This window comes from Oncorhynchus mykiss, chromosome 6 (assembly GCF_057628025.1).
Source record: "Oncorhynchus mykiss isolate SJ-2025 chromosome 6, ASM5762802v1, whole genome shotgun sequence".
Classification (NCBI taxonomy): domain Eukaryota; kingdom Metazoa; phylum Chordata; class Actinopteri; order Salmoniformes; family Salmonidae; genus Oncorhynchus; species Oncorhynchus mykiss.
Window position 1 is genome coordinate 18,601,357 of NC_143027.1, and position 18,698 is coordinate 18,620,054.

Consider the following 18,698-nt stretch of genomic DNA (forward strand, 5'->3'; position numbering starts at 1 on the left):
ATGCTTGGGCCAAGAAACACAAGCAATGGACATTAGATTAGTGGAAATCTGTCCTGTGGTCTGATGAGTCCAAATTTGAGATTTTTGGTTCCAACCGACATGTATCTGAGTAGTAGGTGTGTAGTGTAGTAGGTGAACAAATGCTCTCTGCATGTGGTTCCCACCGTGAAGCATGGAGGAGGTGTGATGGTGCTTTGCTGGTGACACTGTCAGTGAATGATTTAGAATAAGGCACACTTAACCAGCATGGCTACCACAGCATTCTGCAGCGATACAGCATTCTGCAGCGATACGCCATCCCACCTGGTTTGCACTTAGTTGGACAATCATTTGTTTTTCAAAAGGACAATGACCGAACACACCTCAAGGCTGTGTACGAGCTATTTGACCACGAAGGAGAGTGTTGGAGTGCTGCATCAGATTACCTGTCCTCCACAATCATCCGACCTCAACCCAATTTAAATAGTTTGGGATGAGTTGGACGGCAGAGTGAAGGAAAAGCAGCCAACAAGTGCTCAGCATATGTGGGAACTCCTTCAAGACTGTTGGAAAAACATTCCAAGTAAAGCTGGTTGAGAGAATTCCAGGGAATGTGCAAAGCTGTCAAGGCAAAGGGTGACAACTTTGAAGAATCTAAAATATATGTTGATTTTTAACACTTTTTTTGTTACAACATGATTCTGTTACGCCCCTGAAAACAGGGGAGAAATAATCACGAGAGTGATACGGTGTTGTTTTCTCAATTCAACTTTTAGTTCAATCATTTTAGAAAAGTAACACATTACAAAACAACAGAAAAACCATTATACAAATAACAAAGCAAAATATCTTATTAACAACGCACATGTTCATTCACAATCGACATAAAATGGCAGCTACTCTCAGTTCGATGCTATTCTTCGCTACAACCGAGCAGGGCTAATATTACTCTCTGCAAACTTAACTCTAACTTCCTCAATATGTTACTAAGACACACCTTAAACACTCTTGACATGTTAGCGAGTTATAACATTTAAATTACTCCTTTTTATCATCAATAAAGTACCTGAAAAGAGAAATAATCACGAGTGATAAGGTGTTGTTTTCTCAATTCAACTTTTAGTTGAATGAGAAAAGACTGCGATTTCCCCAGGAATATGGGTGGAGACCAGAGCAATCGATCTCAGATTCATAGATTAAGAGCATTTCGTAGATCACAGATTAACACTTTTAGGCACCACAAAATAAAGTAATCAATATAACGTTTACACATTACTCACAATTCGTACCCTTTGTACGCTTGACGGATTTTTAACTTTAACACAATTATATGAATGTTATCAATCTCTATCAACTAATACTGAATGCATCTTTTTAAACTTAGATGTTTTAAGATCCTCACATACTATGAACTTACTAATACTTTTTAATGTATAACAGGCTATGAATATTTCCTCTAACCTGTCACAATTCAATATGTTATTTCATAGTTTTGATGTCTTGACTATTATTATACAATGTAGAAAATAGTAAAATAAAGAAAAACCTTTGAATAGGTGTGTCCAAACTTTTGACTGGTTCTGTATGTTTAACATCACAACATAGTTGAAAGATATATGGCGTGTAGAAATCCATATAGGGTGGCCAACAGAGATAGGTGGGGGTGGGCTGAAGTTTGGGATGTGGAACTCGAAACAAGTGGGAGTGGAGTTGCTGGGTGGGGCATAGAATGACGGTCAAGGCTAAAAGTAAAAAATAATGTCAAAATAAACTAAACAAAAAAGTACGCTGTTACATCCCATGCCTGTTTGCCTGAGGCTGATGCCGCACAGGTGCTTGTACGCGTGTACATGTAACAGTGTTGCTTCTGTCCCTCTCCTCACCCCAATCTGGGCTCGAACCAGACCCTCTGAACACAACAACTGCATCCCACAAAGTACGGCCCCACAAAATCCGTGGCACTCGCAGAGCAAGAGAAACAACTACTTCAAGGTCTCAGAGCAAATGACGTCACTAATTGAAACGCTATTAGCGCTCACCCCATTAACTCGCAAGCCATTTCGCACCGGTTACATGCACATGCATATACACACCCTCGCATTCAAAAGCACCCGTGCACACACACAGACACACACGTCTCCCCCAGTTTTATCATTGGAACATGATATAAAAACGATGCACAGGTGTGCTTTAGGACCATGTGGATGCCTCCGAGGGGTTGGGTAGGCTGGAGTTTTTAACCGACTTGATAAAAAAAAAATACAAATAATGACCCCCCCCCACTTCTAAAACCAACATTTCGCCCCTGATCAAACGTACACAGTTGGCCTTGCTATTTTGATATTTGTTGTCCTGTGAGGGGATCTTGCGAGGGTTGGTGGCCTGGCGGTTGCGAGCTTGGGCCAGTGTCCGATAGGTCGCTGATTCGGGTCCCTGTTTCGACTTGTTGGGAGATCTGTCAACGTGCCCTTGGGCAGGACGTTGACCCTGGATGCTTCTGTGGGTCACTCTTGGAGGGAGTCTGTTAGATGACTGGATTTAATGTAAATGTTGAGTGGCTTCACTGAAGGTTGATTGTATGTTTTAATTCATTAAAACCCTCAAAAGAACAGACGACGACTCTTCTGTTTCACCACTCACGCAACCCTGTCTGCGTCACACCAAACGAGGAGCATCACGAACTCCCCCCGACCTTCCAAGACCAGGTTGTAGCTAGATACTGTATGTTTGAGTCACGTCGAGGACAATTGTAGCATTTTAGCTAACCCTTTTCTTAACCTAATTATCTTAACCTGCCACGTTAATTCTCCTCACCTGCTACTAAAAATAACATTTGCTGGTAAAAAACCCGCCGACCTGCTCTGAGAACATTATTGGTTTCCCTGTCCAAACTCCAGTCCAGTTGGTGGCGGTGATGCACCTTAAAGTTGGTTGCCAACCGCCATATAAAATCCCCAGAAGAAGAATCGACCACAATCACATTCACAACTTCATATAGGCTAGCTAGGTACTTGGCCAAAGCGGAAACGGGGGTAAAGATAATTATATCAAGCTAACTTAGCATAGATAAGAGAACTGTCCTGTCATTTTCGGCGTTCAGCTTTAAAGGGCGAACTGCGGTCCTTGCGCTGAGTAGGAATCATCTCTGTTGCTAGTTATCAGTGGTTAGCGCGCTAGCTGTCTTTCGAGGTCATTCTCGGCAGTGTGTATTGTTAGATAACGGTACAGAAATATTTTTTTAGAGACACTGCATAGGCTTGACTAGGTAGCTCGCCAACTAGTTACACAGCCCGCTAACCTTTCAGCTAGCTAACTAACGTTAACTGAAAGCCGTCCCCAGTTGGAAAGAAGGAGACATGAAGAGTCTTCCGTATTTCTCCCGAGGGGAAGTCGTTCGAGGATTCGGACGAGGAAGCAAAGAACTAGGGATTCCCACAGGTAACGACGTAGCTAACGTCCACAAAAGGATGGCTATCACCCAATATGTTTGTCTTAACGGTATGCTTCGAAGGCATGTCGTTAGTTAACAAAATGTTTTAACGTTACGCTTCACCGGCATAACGTTAACACTTTCGATAGCTAACTGCTTACCTACTGCTGCTAGCAACATACGCGTTAGCCAACATTGGTTTGCTTTGTATCACGTGCTAGTTAACGTTAGTACTTTTAGCTAGGAATCTAGCTAATTTAGTATTTTAGCTTCCTTTTGATTTGACTGAAGTAGGATTCCCAACAGTAGTTAACGTTTGCTAGACAGCCGGGCTAACGTTAGCTGGCTGCAATGTCTGTGTCGCAAGCTACCGGTTACATAACTAGCTAGCTAGCTAACAGTTAGCCTGCCATTCTTACCACACCGCTCGCAAAGCGACAAATGTACTTACGTTATTTAATCATTGCAACCACATTGCTCTTGTGCGTGGCCAGTCGCTAAAATAGAAAAAAAAAGTTATGTGAAGCTAAACGTGGGGCAAGTCCGGCATCTCCTCATTGGTGTTTAGGCGCATATACATGGGTGATAGAAAGAAGAGCTGACATCCACACTCATGTCGGTTGTAGTAATGCGCTGTATAAAGTCCAAATACGTTTTTGTTAAAGATACAGGAGGAAGGAGAGATGACGATAAACTAATTATTTTTACCGTTTTATCTGTGGATTAATTGTTGGAGTAGAGGACCTTGTGCATTTCAGTTAACAACCCAATGTTTATATCCCAGGACAAATTAGCTAGCAACAGCAAGCTAAATTGCCATAAATGTTTAATGCTTTTCGACCTGTCCCAAAATGAATGTAGTTGGTTCAGAGTTTGTTTTGATATCTATCTATCCTTGATTGCCAGTACGGGTGAACAAAATCAATGTGCGTGCGATGGCCCGGTTTGGTCAGCATGTTAGTTCATTGACTGTATATAAACCAGAAAAACATTGAGTGGGCTGTCTCGCTGAAACAATGAAACCGAAGTCCATGCTCGAGTTACCCTACCTAGCTAAGTTATAACGTTATTGTTTTACTAGCTAGTGGTGGACTTGCCCGAAAGATATTTGACATGTTATATGTACAACGCACATTTGCTCGCTAACGTTATTTACTGTAGCCACAAACGCTAACTACTAAAGCTGTGTTGATTGACCCATAGTTACAACAAAGATTTTTAGCACATATTTGGATATTTAAGTTACATGCTGACCAGACCGCGCACAAATTGATTTTGTTCACCCACACCAGACGCGACCATGACACGAATGTCGAAATATCAAAAACTCTGAACCAAGTCTATTAATTTGGGGACAGGTCAAAAAGCATTAAAAGTATGGCAATTTAGCTAGCTTGCTGTTGCTAGCTAATTTGTCCTGGGATATAAACATTGGGTTGTTATTTTACCTGAAATGCACAAGGTTCTCTACTCTGACAATTAATCCACAGATAAAATGGTAAACCAAATTTGTCTCGTCATCTCCTCCTTCCTTCAGGCTTCTTTTTCTTCTTTGGACTTTTATATGATGGTTGGCAACCAACTGTATAACATTACTACAACCGACTGGAGTGTGGACCTCAGTTCATCTTTTAATCATCCACATGGGTATATGCTCCTAAAAACCAATGAGGAGATTTGAGAGGCAGGTCTTGCAGCGCGTTGAGCTTCACAAGTAGAACACAGACAGACGCTCGTGAGCAGTGTGGGTGCAATGATTGAATAACACATGTGTACATTTATTTTGCCACGCGAGCCGTGTGGACCACGTTATGGAACGCCAACTGTGCTATAACTCAATTTGCCTTTGCACTCCTAAACAATGCCTTTTTTTTGTACTTTAGCAAAGGGTAAAGTCAACAAACCTTATTCCACTCTGTTATACCACAGATGGAATAATGAGAGATATTTCACCGGATGTATAAATGTGAAGCATTCAGTTGGCTTTTCCACTCAGTACCAAATATGGTAGTTAGCAGAAGCCTAGTGGCCAGCAGTGGGAGAAGATGGAACAAGATAATTTACTCAAAGATCTCATTACAGTTTTCTGTTCCCAAAACTACAATCTGTTACAGACAGAGTGAACTAAGTTGACATGAGCGTTAAAAACAAAAGACACAGAATATAAATTGACAAATGAATAAACAAAAAACTTGTTTCTCACAAGTGTAGCATAGATTGAGTTCTGCAAATCACATGTCCAATCCAACAATGAGGACAGTAAATTACCGTATAATGATATAGTCAATGCATAACATGAATTACCATAACCAAACAGTACAGATGAGAAATAATGGGAATTAATGGTAAATGTAGGCTACCACTGGTGATGTATGTAATGGGGAATTGATAGACACAGCTAACAATGCACCCAATGAAATGGAGGGAGACAGCGCATTCTAGTCATAGTCATGCCTTGTGCATCTGAGTCACAATCCCCATATTCTTGGACCGTGGTATCTCCTGGCCTCCTCAATGGATTAGTCCAATGAGACGGGCACAAATCAGACTGGTGTCTCGTGTGCCATGAAAATAATAATCTATTTGTGACTGTGCAACCTAAAAAAAAAACACTGTTTTCAATATAGACCCCTTTTGGCATACAGTATTTCATATAAGGCACCCAGACCTTATGAAAGTTGCACAGTATACCCTTAATAAATCAAATCTCGTGATGCATAATTTGACATTTCTGCCATCCATTGTAGCATTTGTGGGAGGATAACCAACCTTGCAATTAATGGCAATGCATTTTTTAGCAGCTATCTTCTGATAAGTCTCCAGTATCAACATTCCCAAGCAAACAACAACATGGAGAAACGAGAATCTAGACATGCAGAGATAAAATAACATACTCTTTGCCAGAATTCAGCCAGCCTTCACAAGATCATAACATGCAAATATATGTCCCCTATGTTTACCACCTCTGGCAGAGGAATTATATTTCTGAGTGCATGATATTCAGTTTCACTGGCATATAGTATGTCCTATGGATGGTCTTAAACTACAGTAATTTACAGTTGAAGTTGGAAGTTTACATACACTTTAGCCAAATACATTTAAACTCAGCTTTTCACAATTCCTGACATTTAATCCTAGTCCTTTGCTGTTGTTCTGAGATTGGCACTTTTTGCACCAAAGTACGTTCATCTCTAGGAGACAGAACGTGTGTCCTTCCGTAGCGGTATGACGGCTGCGGGGTCCCATGATGTTTATACTTGCGTACTATTGTTTGTACAGATAAACGTGGCACCTTCAGGTGTTTGGTTCATCCTTGGGAGCAATTTCCAAACTTGTGGAGGGCTACAATTTTATTTTCTGATGTCTTGGCTGATTTGTTTTGATTTTCCCATCATGTCAAGCAAAGAGGCACTAAGTTTGAAGGTAAACCTTGAAATACATCCACAGGTACACCTCCAATTGACTCGAATGATGTCAATTAGCCTATCAGAAGCTTCTAAATCCATGACAGTCAACTTAGTGTATGTAAACGTCTGACCCACTGGAATTGTGATAGTGAATTATAAGTTAAATAATGTCTGTAAACAATTGTTGAAAATATTACTTGTCTCATGCACAAAGTAGATGTCCGAGCCGACTTGCGAAAACTATAGTTTGTTAACAATAAAGTTGTGGAGTGGTTGAAAAACAACTTTTAATGACTCCAACCTAATGTAAACTTCCGACTTCAACTGTGTGTCTGAGATTATATGAACATGACTGGGCATTCAAACATATCTGTATCCATTCATCAACAGTGTCTTCCAGGTCTTTCTCACATTTTTGTTTGACATGTTTTGTGTAATCTGGAAAAGCCTCTCAACCCTTGATACAGTTTGGCAATGAACTTTAGAGGTTTGTCAGACTGCCTTAAAATAGTTTCAATCTGTGAAGCTTCTGGCTTGTCCAGTGTTTGCTGCACAGAGAGAATAAAGTATTGAATATGCAGAAGTTCACCTCAACCTTGTCAGACTTGTCTTTCCTGGTTGCCTGACCCTGCTGAGACCCCTATCATCATCTGACCCTGCTGAGACCCCTGTCATCATCTGACCCTGCTGAGACCCCTGTCATCATCTGATCCTGCTCAGATGAGGCATGACAAAGAATTACCTTGGTGTACATTTATACATTATATTATCCAAGAACAGAATCAATGGTTCAATAATTTAAATGACCATTATTCCCAGATCCCAGGTCTCCTGTCACCATCTGATCCTGTTAAGTTTTGTGTACTGCTATACACCACGACAGTGTAGCCTGTAGAGCTGTTTATACCGTGTCAGTGTGAAAAGTTATATTGCTATACTGACTCTAACTTACATTGCACTGTCAAATGTCAGAATATCGGTCTTCAATCATTTGGCTGCTGGTTTCATCATTTGATTCAGGTGTAGTGTGATTGAGGCAAATTTTATTAGTCACACGCGCCAAATACAACAGGTGTAGACCATACAGTGAAATGCTTACTTATGAGCTGTCATGTCTTTGGCTATGCCGGATTAAGTGAGATGACATGCTATTCTATTAAATAATTTTTGTGCAGGGCACCGCTGTAGCAGCAGGGGTGCAATGCAAATAGTCTGGATGGCCAAAATAATAGCTGAAGTTAGTGAGCTAGCTATTTTGCTTACGTTGGCCAATTTTTGGCTAGCTGTAATGGAACATCAACTGGTGAAAACTAGTCAAGTTAATTTACTTATGTTGAAACAGGACAAAAAGGCAAAACATTTACATACAACAGCTGTTTGATGCTGCTACCTAACAGATAGCTAGAGCTGAACTGGCTGTGGTAGCTACCATCTTGTGGATGTCTCCGCTGCCCACACACACCCTGCCATAGTAGATCCCTGTGCTGATGTCACCAGGGAGGTGCTCTACCACTGAGTCTTGGAAGTTGGCTGATCAGAAAACGCACTGGTGTCCCCGCCATCCTAAATCCAGCTGACTGAAATCGCCAAACAGCCTACCCGACCACTCTGAGGGTGTCCGCATGGTCCTGATGCACACCGATGCCACTTTTTGTATTACAGTGCAATGATAAAACTGTGGGGGGGGGGGGCGCTTTTTGGCTACTGATGGTAGTAGAGGTCGACCGACTATGATTTTTCAACACCGATACCGATTATTGGAGGACCAAAAAAAGCAGATGCCAATTAATCGGCAAATTTTTATTTTTTGAATGTATTTATTTGTAATAATGACAATTACAACAATACTGAATGAACACTTATTTTAACTTAATATAATACATAAAAATCTATTTAGTCTCATAAATAATGAAACATGTTCAATTTGGTTTAAATAATGCAAAAACAAAGTGAAGTAAAAGTGCAATATGTGCCATGTAAAAAAGCTCATGTTTGAGTTCCTTGCTGAGAACATATGAAAGCTGGTGGTTCCTTTTAACATGAGACTTCAATATTCCAAGGTAAGAGGTTTTAGGTTGTAGTTAATATAGTATTTATAGGACTATTTCTCTCTATACCATTTGTATTTCATATACCTTTAACTATTGGATGTTCTTATAGGCACTTTAGTATTGCCAGTGTAACAGTACAGCTTCCGTCCCTCTCCTCGCCCCTACCTGGGCTCGAACCAGGAACTCAACGACAACAGCCACCCTCGAAGCAGCGTTACCCATGCAGAGCAAAGGGAACAACTACTCCAAGTCTCAGAACGAGTGACATTTGAAACGCTATTAGCGCGCACCCCGCTAACTAGCTAGCTAGCCATTTCACATTGGTTACACCAGCCATTAGGCTCATAGGCTTGAAGTCATAAACAGCACTGTGCTTGCGAAGAGCTACTGGCAAAACGCACAAAATTGCAATTTGAACGAATGCTTACGAGCCTGCTGCTGCCTACCATCGCTCAGTCAGACTGCTATATCAAATCATAGACTTAGTTATAACATGATAAAACACAGAAATACGTGCCTTTGGTCATTAATATGGTCGAGTCCGGAAACTATAATTTAGACAACAAAACGTTTTATTTCAGTGAAATACGGAACCGTTCTCTATTTTATCCAACGGGTGGCATCTCTAAGTCTAAATATTGCTGTTACATTGTACAACCTTCAATGTTATGTCATAATTATGTAAAATTCTGGCAAATTAGTTCGCAATGAGCCAGGCTGCCCAAACTGTTGCATATACCCTGACTCTGCGTGCAATGAACGCAAGAGAAGTGACACAATTTCACCTGGTTAATATTGCTTGCTAACCAGGATTTCCTTTAGCTAAATATGCAGGTTTAAAAATATATACTTCTGTGTATTGATTTTAAGAAAGGCATTGGTGTTTATGGTTAGGTACAGTCGTGCAACAATTGTGCTTTTTTTTCTTTTTCGCTAATGCGCTTTTGTTAAATCACCCCCCATACAACGCAGGACACGCTAGATAACTACACATGGTTGATGATATTACTAGTTTAACTAGTGATTATGATTGTTTTTTTATAAGATAAGTTTAATGCTAGCTAGCAACTTACCTTGGCTTCTACTGCATTTGCGTAACAGGCGGGCTCCTTGTGGAGTGCAATGAGAGTCAGGTGGTTAGAGCGTTGGTCTAGTTAACCGTAAGGTTGCAAGATTGAATCCCAGGGCTGACAAGGTGAAAATCTGTCGTTCTGCCCCTGAACAAGGCAGTTAACAAACCGTTCCTAGGCCATCATTGACAATAAGAATGTGTTCTTAACTGACTTGCCTAGTTAAATAAAGGTGTAAAAAAAAAAAAAATCTGTGTCCAAAAATACAGATTTCCGATTGTTATGAAAACTTGAAATCGGCCCTCATTAATCAGCCATTCCGATTAATCGGTCGACCTCTAGATGGTAGGCTAACCCGTTTCTCTTGTATGTGACCGTAGCCAGTACAGCTGTTAGGTTTTGGCTGAACACGTTGCTTCGTTTTCAATGTCATTCATGGAAGCCTAAAGGGATTCTGCTTCCAACATGAAATATGATAAAAGCGTCCTTACAAGGTCAGGCAGAAATGCATTTGATGTAATGTGATTACACATTACTGGTTCACCAACTACTTCTCTGATAGAGTTCAGTGTGTCAAATCGGAGGGTCTGCTGTCCGGACCTCTGGCAGTCTCTATGGGGGTGCCACAGGGTTCAATTCTTGGACCGACTCTCTTCTCTGTATACATCAATGAGGTCGCTCTTGCTGCTGGTGAGTCTCTGATCCACCTCTACGCAGACGACACCATTCTGTGTACTTCTGGCCCTTCTTTGGACACTGTGTTAACAACCCTCCAGGCAAGCTTCAATGCCATACAACTCTCCTTCCGTGGCCTCCAATTGCTCTTAAATACAAGTAAAACTAAATGCATGCTCTTCAACCGATCGCTACCTGTACCTACCTGCCTGTCCAACATTACTACTCTGGACGGCTCTGACTTAGAATACGTGGACAACTACAAATACTTAGGTGTCTGGTTAGACTGTAAACTCTCCTTCCAGACCCATATCAAACATCTCCAATCCAAAGTTAAATCTAGAATTGGCTTCCTATTTCGCAACAAAGCATCCTTCACTCATGCTGCCAAACATACCCTTGTAAAACTGACCATCCTACCAATCCTCGACTTTGGCGATGTCATTTACAAAATAGCCTCCAATACCCTACTCAACAAATTGGATGCAGTCTATCACAGTGCAATCCGTTTTGTCACCAAAGCCCCATATACTACCCACCATTGCGACCTGTACGCTCTCGTTGGCTGGCCCTCGCTTCATACTCGTCGCCAAACCCACTGGCTCCATGTCATCTACAAGACCCTGCTAGGTAAAGTCCCCCCTTATCTCAGCTCGCTGGTCACCATTGCATCTCCCACCTGTAGCACACGCTCCAGCAGGTGTATCTCTCTAGTCACCCCCAAAACCAATTATTTCTTTGGCCGCCTCTCCTTCCAGTTCTCTGCTGCCAATGACTGGAACGAACTACAAAAATCTCTGAAACTTGAAACACTTATCTCCCTCACTAGCTTTAAGCACCAACTGTCAGAGCAGCTCACAGATTACTGCACCTGTACATAGCCCACCTATAATTTAGCCCAAACAACTACCTCTTTCCCTACTGTATTTAATTAATTAATTTATTTTGCTCCTTTGCACCCCCATTATTTTTATTTCTACTTTGCACATTCTCCCATTGCAAATCGACCATTCCAGTGTTTTACTTGCTATATTGTATTTACTTTGCCACCATGGCCTTTTTGCCTTTACCTCCCTTATCTCACCTCATTTGCTCACATCGTATATAGACTTGTTTATACTGTATTATTGACTGTATGTTTGTTTTACTCCATGTGTAACTCTGTGTCGTTGTATGTGTCGAACTGCTTTGCTTTATCTTGGCCAGGTCGCAATTGTAAATGAGAACTTGTTCTCAACTTGCCTACCTGGTTAAATAAAGGTGAAATAAAAAATAAATAAAAATTACTTGGTCAATAAGAATACTGTCAAGTTAAGACTATTGCTGGTGAAGTCAATCTTACCCTTTTCAGACAAACACGGAAATACCTTTGTTGTCCTTTTTATTGAGTGGGTTAGTGATCAAATGGACACTCACTGCAGACACATCGGATTGATTGACTTAAATGTCCTTTTAATTTCTCTTCTGATCAGCCAACTTCCCAGACTCCGTGGTGGAGCACCTCCCTGGCGACATCAGCACAGGGATCTACTATGGCTGGGCATGCGTGGGCAGCGGAGACATCCACAAGATGGTGATGAGCATCGGCTGGAACCCCTACTACAAAAACACCAAGAAATCCATGGTAAGTGCAGCTCGCCCACCCATATAGTGTATATGTACAATTATTTAAGCCTATATACACTGGGTATACAAAACATTAGGAACACCTTCCTAATATGGAGTTTCACCCCCTTTTGCCCTCAGAACAGCCTCAATTAGTTTTGGCATGGACTCTACAAGGTGTTGGACACTATTCAGATTGTCATACTACCTTATACCATACTACCTTATACGGTATTATCCCGGTATGATGTCATACTACCTTATCTGGTATTATCCTGGTATACGTTATACCCATCTCAACACACATTGCCATAGGGTCGTCACTAGTTAACACAGCCACAAAGTCCAAATTGGCTCGCTTTTTAGACATCATTTAAGGTTAGGGTTTAGACATAGGGTTAACAGTGTGGTGTTGGTTAGGTTTAAAATACATTTTCAATAGATATTGTAGAAATGAGCAGGGTTTAGCCATAATTATGACGGTGGTTTTGTTAACTAGTGATGACCCTGCCATAGATATTTTAGCGGAAGTAGTGCCGTGACTATGGCTTGTTAGAAACCTATGTCAATACATAGGTTTGTGGACATTGGCATAAGATGACACTCACTGCCTTGTTTAAAAAGTGCAAACATTGTCATTTATTATCATACTGACGGTATTTCAAAATGATCATATACCTGCCCAACCCTAGTGTGAACATTCTTATTTGACTTGTATTGTTAGTGTGTTTTGTGGTGGATATGAAGACTGTGATTTATGAAGAGAATCAGACTTGGTGGTAGTGTTGACTGCTTTGTTTTCCTTAGTATGTATGTTTATTGGGACTTGTAGTGGTCACGTGCTGATGGTTATTGATTCAGATGTTTATTAGTTGATGTCTATTGCAGGAGACTCATGTGATACACACATTTAAGGAAGATTTCTATGGACAGATCCTCAGTGTAGTCATGGTGGGCTACATCCGTCCAGAGAGGAGCTATGACTCGCTTGGTAAGAGTGAGTACTGGTGTACGTGTGTGAGATACAGTACCAGTCAAAAGTTTGGACACACCACCTCATTCAAGGGTTTTTCTTTATTTTTACTGTTTTCTACATTGTAGAATAATAGTGGAGACATCAAAACTATGAAATAACGCATTCAATCATGTAGTAATCAAAGTGTTATTTGAGATTCTTCAAAGTAGCCACCTTTGCCTTGATGACAGCTTTGCACACTCTTGACATTCTCGCAATGAGCTTCATGAGGTAGTCAGTCACCTGGAATGCTTTTCCAGCAGTCTTGAAGGAGTTCCCACATATACTGAGCACTTGTTGGCTCCATTTCCTTCACTCTGCGGTCAAACTCATCCCAATCCATCTCAATTGGGTTGAGGTCGGGTGATTGTGGAGGCCAGGTCTTCTGATGCAGCACTCATTCACTCTTCTTCTTAGTCAAATAGCGTTTACACAGCCTGGAGGTGTGTTGGGTTATTGTCCGGTTGAAAAACAAATGATGTCCCGCTAAGCGTAAACCAGATGGGATGGCATATCTCTGCAGAATGCTGTGGTAGCCATGCTGGTTAAATGTGCCTTGAATTCTAAATAAATCACTGACGTTGTCACCAGCAAAGCACCCCCACACCTCGTCCTCCATGCTTCACGGTGGGAACCACACATGTAGAGATCATCCATTCACCTACTCTGTGAACCAAAAATCAAAAATTTGGTCTCATCAAATACTCATGTTTCTTGGCCCTAGCAAGTCTTCTTATTGGTGTCCTTTAGTAGTGGTTTCTTTGTAGCAATTCGAACAATGAAGGCCTGATTCACGCAGTCTCCTCTGAACAGTTGATGTTGAGATGTGTGTTACTTGAACTCTGTGAAGCATTTATTTGGGCTGCAATTTGAGGATGGTACCTCTGCCGCAGAGGATAAGTTCATTAGAGTTAACTCTTCCTTCATTGTGGCGGTCCTCATGAGAGCCACTCATCATAGTGCTTTTATTTTTATTTAACCTTTATTTAACTAGGCAAGTCAGTGCTTGATGGTTTTTGCGACTGCACTTGAAGAAACTTTCAAAGTTCTTGAAATATTCCGCATTGACTGACCTTTGTCTTAAAGTAATGATGGACTGTTGTTTCTCTTTGCTTATTTGAGCAGTTCTTGCCATAATATGGACTTGGTCTTAGACCAAATAGGGCTTCGGTATACCAACCCTACCACAACACAACTGCTTGGCTCAAACACATTAAGGGGAGGCAGGGTAGCCTAGTGGTTAGAGCGTTGGACTACTAACTGAAAGGTTGCAAGTTCAAATCCCCGAGCTGACAAAGTACAAATCTGTCGTTCTGCCCCTGAACAGGCAGTTAACCCACTGTTCCCAGGCCGTCATTGAAAATAAGAACTTGTTCTTAACTGACTTGCCTAGTTAAATAAATAAAAGAAGGAAAGCAATTCCACAAATTAACTTTTACAAGGCACACCTGTTTTAATTGAAATGCATTCTAGGTGACTACCTCATGAAGCTGGTTGAGAGAATGTCAAGAGTGTGCAAAGCTGTCATCAAGAATCTCAAATATATTTAGATTTAACACTTTTTTAGTTACTACGTGATTCCATATGTGTTATTTCATAGTTTTTATGTCTTCACTATTATTCTACAATGTAGAAAATAGTCAAAATAAAGAAATTATTGAATGAATAGGTGTCCAAACTTTTGACTGGTATTGTATATATCTATATCACACACACACATTCTCACACACACACACACTTTTCCCCATCCATGTACACACTGCAATCCTCAGAGACCCAAGGCAACACATTCTCACCTGTCTCTGTTTTTTGCAGATGCCCTCATAGCAGCAATCAACCATGACATTGAGGAGGCCAAGAGAAACCTGGAGCTCCCAGAACACATCAAACTCAAAGAGGACAACTTCTTTAGAGCCACCGCCAGCACGTCCATGACAACATCCAACAAGATCATGAACGGCCACTGACTTCTGAGCAACTAATGGGCTCTCCTGTATGTTATCCTCTGCTCTGTCTTTCTCTCTGTAATCACTACCACACCAATGGCCAATATGCCACTTATTCAGTCCTCTGTAGAGATTTTGTTTTGAGGATCAAATCTTCGTATCTGATCTGAAGCTACATTTAGACCATGGTCGTGTTCATTAGGGCACAATACCAAAAACATTACAAACTTTTTCCAATGGAGAACAAGTTTCTTTGTCGGACAAGTTTGGTTCCTAATGAACACGACCCAGTTAATAATGCAAGATAATGTGCATCTCCAGGAAGTGAATGTGATCTTTGTGTGTTGAGGGGGAACAAATTGTCTCTCGTCACAAGCCCTGTACCATCAAACCACTGCTAATAGAAATGAATGGTCATTTTGTATTGGTTTAGAATTGGAGTTTAGTCTCAGCTTTGCCGTCAAAGTTTATTCATCCTTTTCATATTCCGATGTATTAAAAATGTCTGCCTTGAAGCAGAGGAGTCCTCAACGTATATTGCATGTAATCTAGGCTAAATAATTGCATTATACACTTCGCTGAATTCAAGTGCTTTATTTTATTTGATGTACAGTATGGCTAGTTTTTATAATATATTACTGTTTTCGTAGACCAAATCTGTGAATGAGAGTATCTATTCCCTGTCCCTACCCCCTCAGATTTTGAGCTACATGGTTGGAGAAAATGTCAATGTAGCTACAGCTTTCTGATGTCCTTCATTTGTATAGTTCCTCATTGGTCAAATCCAGCATTTTACCCCCCCACAAATGAGGGACATTTTATTTAAGTTTTGTGAGGGAGAAAATAACCAAATGGCCTCACTTAAGTGTCTGAAAGTTTCAACAATGTAGTTTTTACTGACTTAACCATGTTTGGACCCTAATTCCACTGAGATGAGCAATGATATGGTACAAGAGGAGTAAGTCCAGGCCTCTGATTCTCTACAGATAGATGCATGTTTTTTTCTTGTTTTTTTTTGTCATTTTCTCAGAGGACAGAGTGTTGAGAGCATACATATGTAGTGCTTTATAGCTGCTGTAAATAGCCTAGTTGTTCAAAATTATTTGAGTTAATGTGATTTGAGATGTACTGTATTTAAGAGTCTCTAATATTGGCAGAGGAAAAAATATGGCTATTCATAATATATTACTATTTTCGTAGACCGACTCTGGAAATAAGAGACTATATTCCTCTCAAAGATATCCTGGCCCTTTTATTGCAGTTGACCTTAAATTCCCCTTCATGCAGAAAATGTACTGTATGTAGTAAGCAGTTGCTAGATGCATATGTAAATCGATACAATGACATATTGAACGCTATGCAAATGGCTGAGATAAGCATCTCGCCTAGCACCTAAAAGTCCTTAGGGAAGGTTTCTGGTTAGAATAGTGACTCGGAGTACCAGTTGTAGAAGAGGGGACTAATTATTGTGTTCCCCAGACCTATACGCCTGACTGGTTGGCAGTACTGTGCCTTAATACCACATTCACACACAAATTGTCACAGCCCAACATATACATACATTTTCTCACAAACAAAAACAGCAGAATCTGTGCTAATTGAAACCCAGGGCACCCCATTGTCTGACTAATCTGACTTTCCCTATCATCAGTTTGTTGTGGACAAGCACCAGGGAAGAGGATTGGTAAAACATGGCTTCTACTACATGTATTATCTTAGCATCCAACCATGTAAAGATATTATAAGCAGTTATTCCATTAAACCAGTATACTTTTATCTTGTAACGCTAGCTATCACCATACTACTGTAGTAAAACATACAGTAAGCAAACACAACTCAAGAAGGGACATTTTGTTTGTCTCTGTTTTTCCCAGCTCCAGTTTTCAGCCTGTAATGGCATTACTCTGAAGGCCAAGGTCTGGTTAATGAGGTCAGTGTACTCTGTGGTAATTGTATAAACAATACAAACCTCCCCAGACCATGAAGCAGCTCGTTTTGTAGCTTGTATTTTGATCGTTGTGCCCTTTTTATATACGTACTGGTCAGAGATGTTCTATAAATCAGTGTAGCTAGAAGCTCTCATTGAACTATCCAAAAACATGGCTCATATTTCTGATCAAGTAGCCTATGCATTAGTGTTGGATTAGGTAACTACTCCTCGAAGGCATCTGGTAGTAATAGTGTTGTAGGGTTGCTCTCCAGTTTGGCACCGAACCACCACCCTCAGCCAACATATGATCTCATCACTAAACAAGGAAAACATTTAGCTCAGTTGAGACTGCTTAGTAGAATCAGACAGTGTCATGAACCAGTGTCACCTGATTCTTCTCCACTTTTGTTCTTCCATTTGTATTCTGCTTTTGTTTGTTCCTTTATAAAGTGTGTGATGGCAGAATGTTAATTGTTCCCAAAATATGTTTTAGCTAGATAGGCCTCCTTGTAAATCATTGAAATTCTTTCCAAGTAACTCTTGGATTTTCCAGACTTCCAGTACAAACTATTCTTTGTTATTTCAACTGTGAAGGCATACAGATTTGACAGTTCTTTTGTATGTAACAAAATCAGACCATGCAATGCTGTAATTGTTGACGAAGTAACATGTCCTGAGTTATAGTTTTGAATTAAAAAAAATATGCGAAAGCGTAACTGTTTATTTTTGTCATCACAGTTAACCATGGGTCTGTGTTCAGGGACCCATTGTGTGTGTTGGACTCATTTTCAGAACCTTGCTGTATGATCCTGCTTGAAGTTTTATGGCTCTATTAAATCTATAAAGCTGAAGTGATGCGGCTGGAATACAGCCCTTTTTCTTATTAAACGTACAAAGATGCATGTCTCGTCTCACCCTCACGTTGCTCAAATTCGATCAGCTTTCAGTGCTATTTTATGGTGGGGTAGGACATTCCTGCTTCATTGGAAATTGGGTTGTTGCAAGTAGTTTCTTTCCAGGAATTACACTACATACATTGTTATTAAATATGGTTCCTTCAAATGCATAAAATATCACAACACAAGTAAATGTCTGGTTACATATGTGGTCTCGGAGGGCCATGAGACAACACACTGTATGTTTGGGATAGCCTACTCTGTCAATAACAAGGGACAAGAAGTATCAAAGCTGTGTCTGAAAATGTTATTATCCATCAAATCCTTGTTTTCTAAGTCCTCATCTCCTCAATTCCTCTGAAAGCTCTTTGGAGGAGGTCTCAGGGAGAGGCTGGATTTTCTCATCCAATGCACTTTGGCCCGATTCCAACCCGAGTTAAGTGTGCATAAATGGAATGTTAATCCATTTTATGCACTTTTCTCTCTGTGTATTCTGACCTTGAACTTCAGCCTGAGAAAATCATGCTGTTCACCTGCTTATTGTTGTGGGTGGAGATTGAATAAATGGAGGCGTGTTACAGCCACGCCGTATTCTGTCTGACTTTGACTTAATTCCACCAATTCCGTGAGGAAACCATGAATAAGGTCTAGTGAACCTACCGGTTCCAAGTGGAAAAAGCATCTACTTAATTTT

General features: G+C 40.6%; 1 protein-coding gene across 3 annotated transcripts; it reads left to right on the forward strand.

Annotated features, from left to right (window-relative positions):
* The first annotated feature begins 2,905 nt into the window (after positions 1–2,905).
* On the forward strand, positions 2,906–17,821 carry rfk (riboflavin kinase). 3 transcript variants are annotated; one of them, XM_021605452.3, is made up of 4 exons: positions 2,906–3,417; positions 12,085–12,236; positions 13,106–13,208; positions 15,048–17,821. In XM_021605452.3, exons 1-4 carry the CDS (start codon positions 3,336–3,338, stop codon positions 15,197–15,199), a joined length of 489 nt encoding a protein of 162 aa, XP_021461127.1. In that variant the 5' UTR covers positions 2,906–3,335; the 3' UTR covers positions 15,200–17,821. The 3 variants fall into 3 exon arrangements, with proteins under 3 accessions (XP_021461127.1, XP_090093240.1, XP_090093239.1); XM_090237113.1 differs by having other exon boundaries at positions 2,929–3,477; XM_090237114.1 differs by lacking the exon at positions 13,106–13,208 and having other exon boundaries at positions 2,920–3,417.
* The last annotated feature ends 877 nt before the right edge of the window (positions 17,822–18,698 follow it).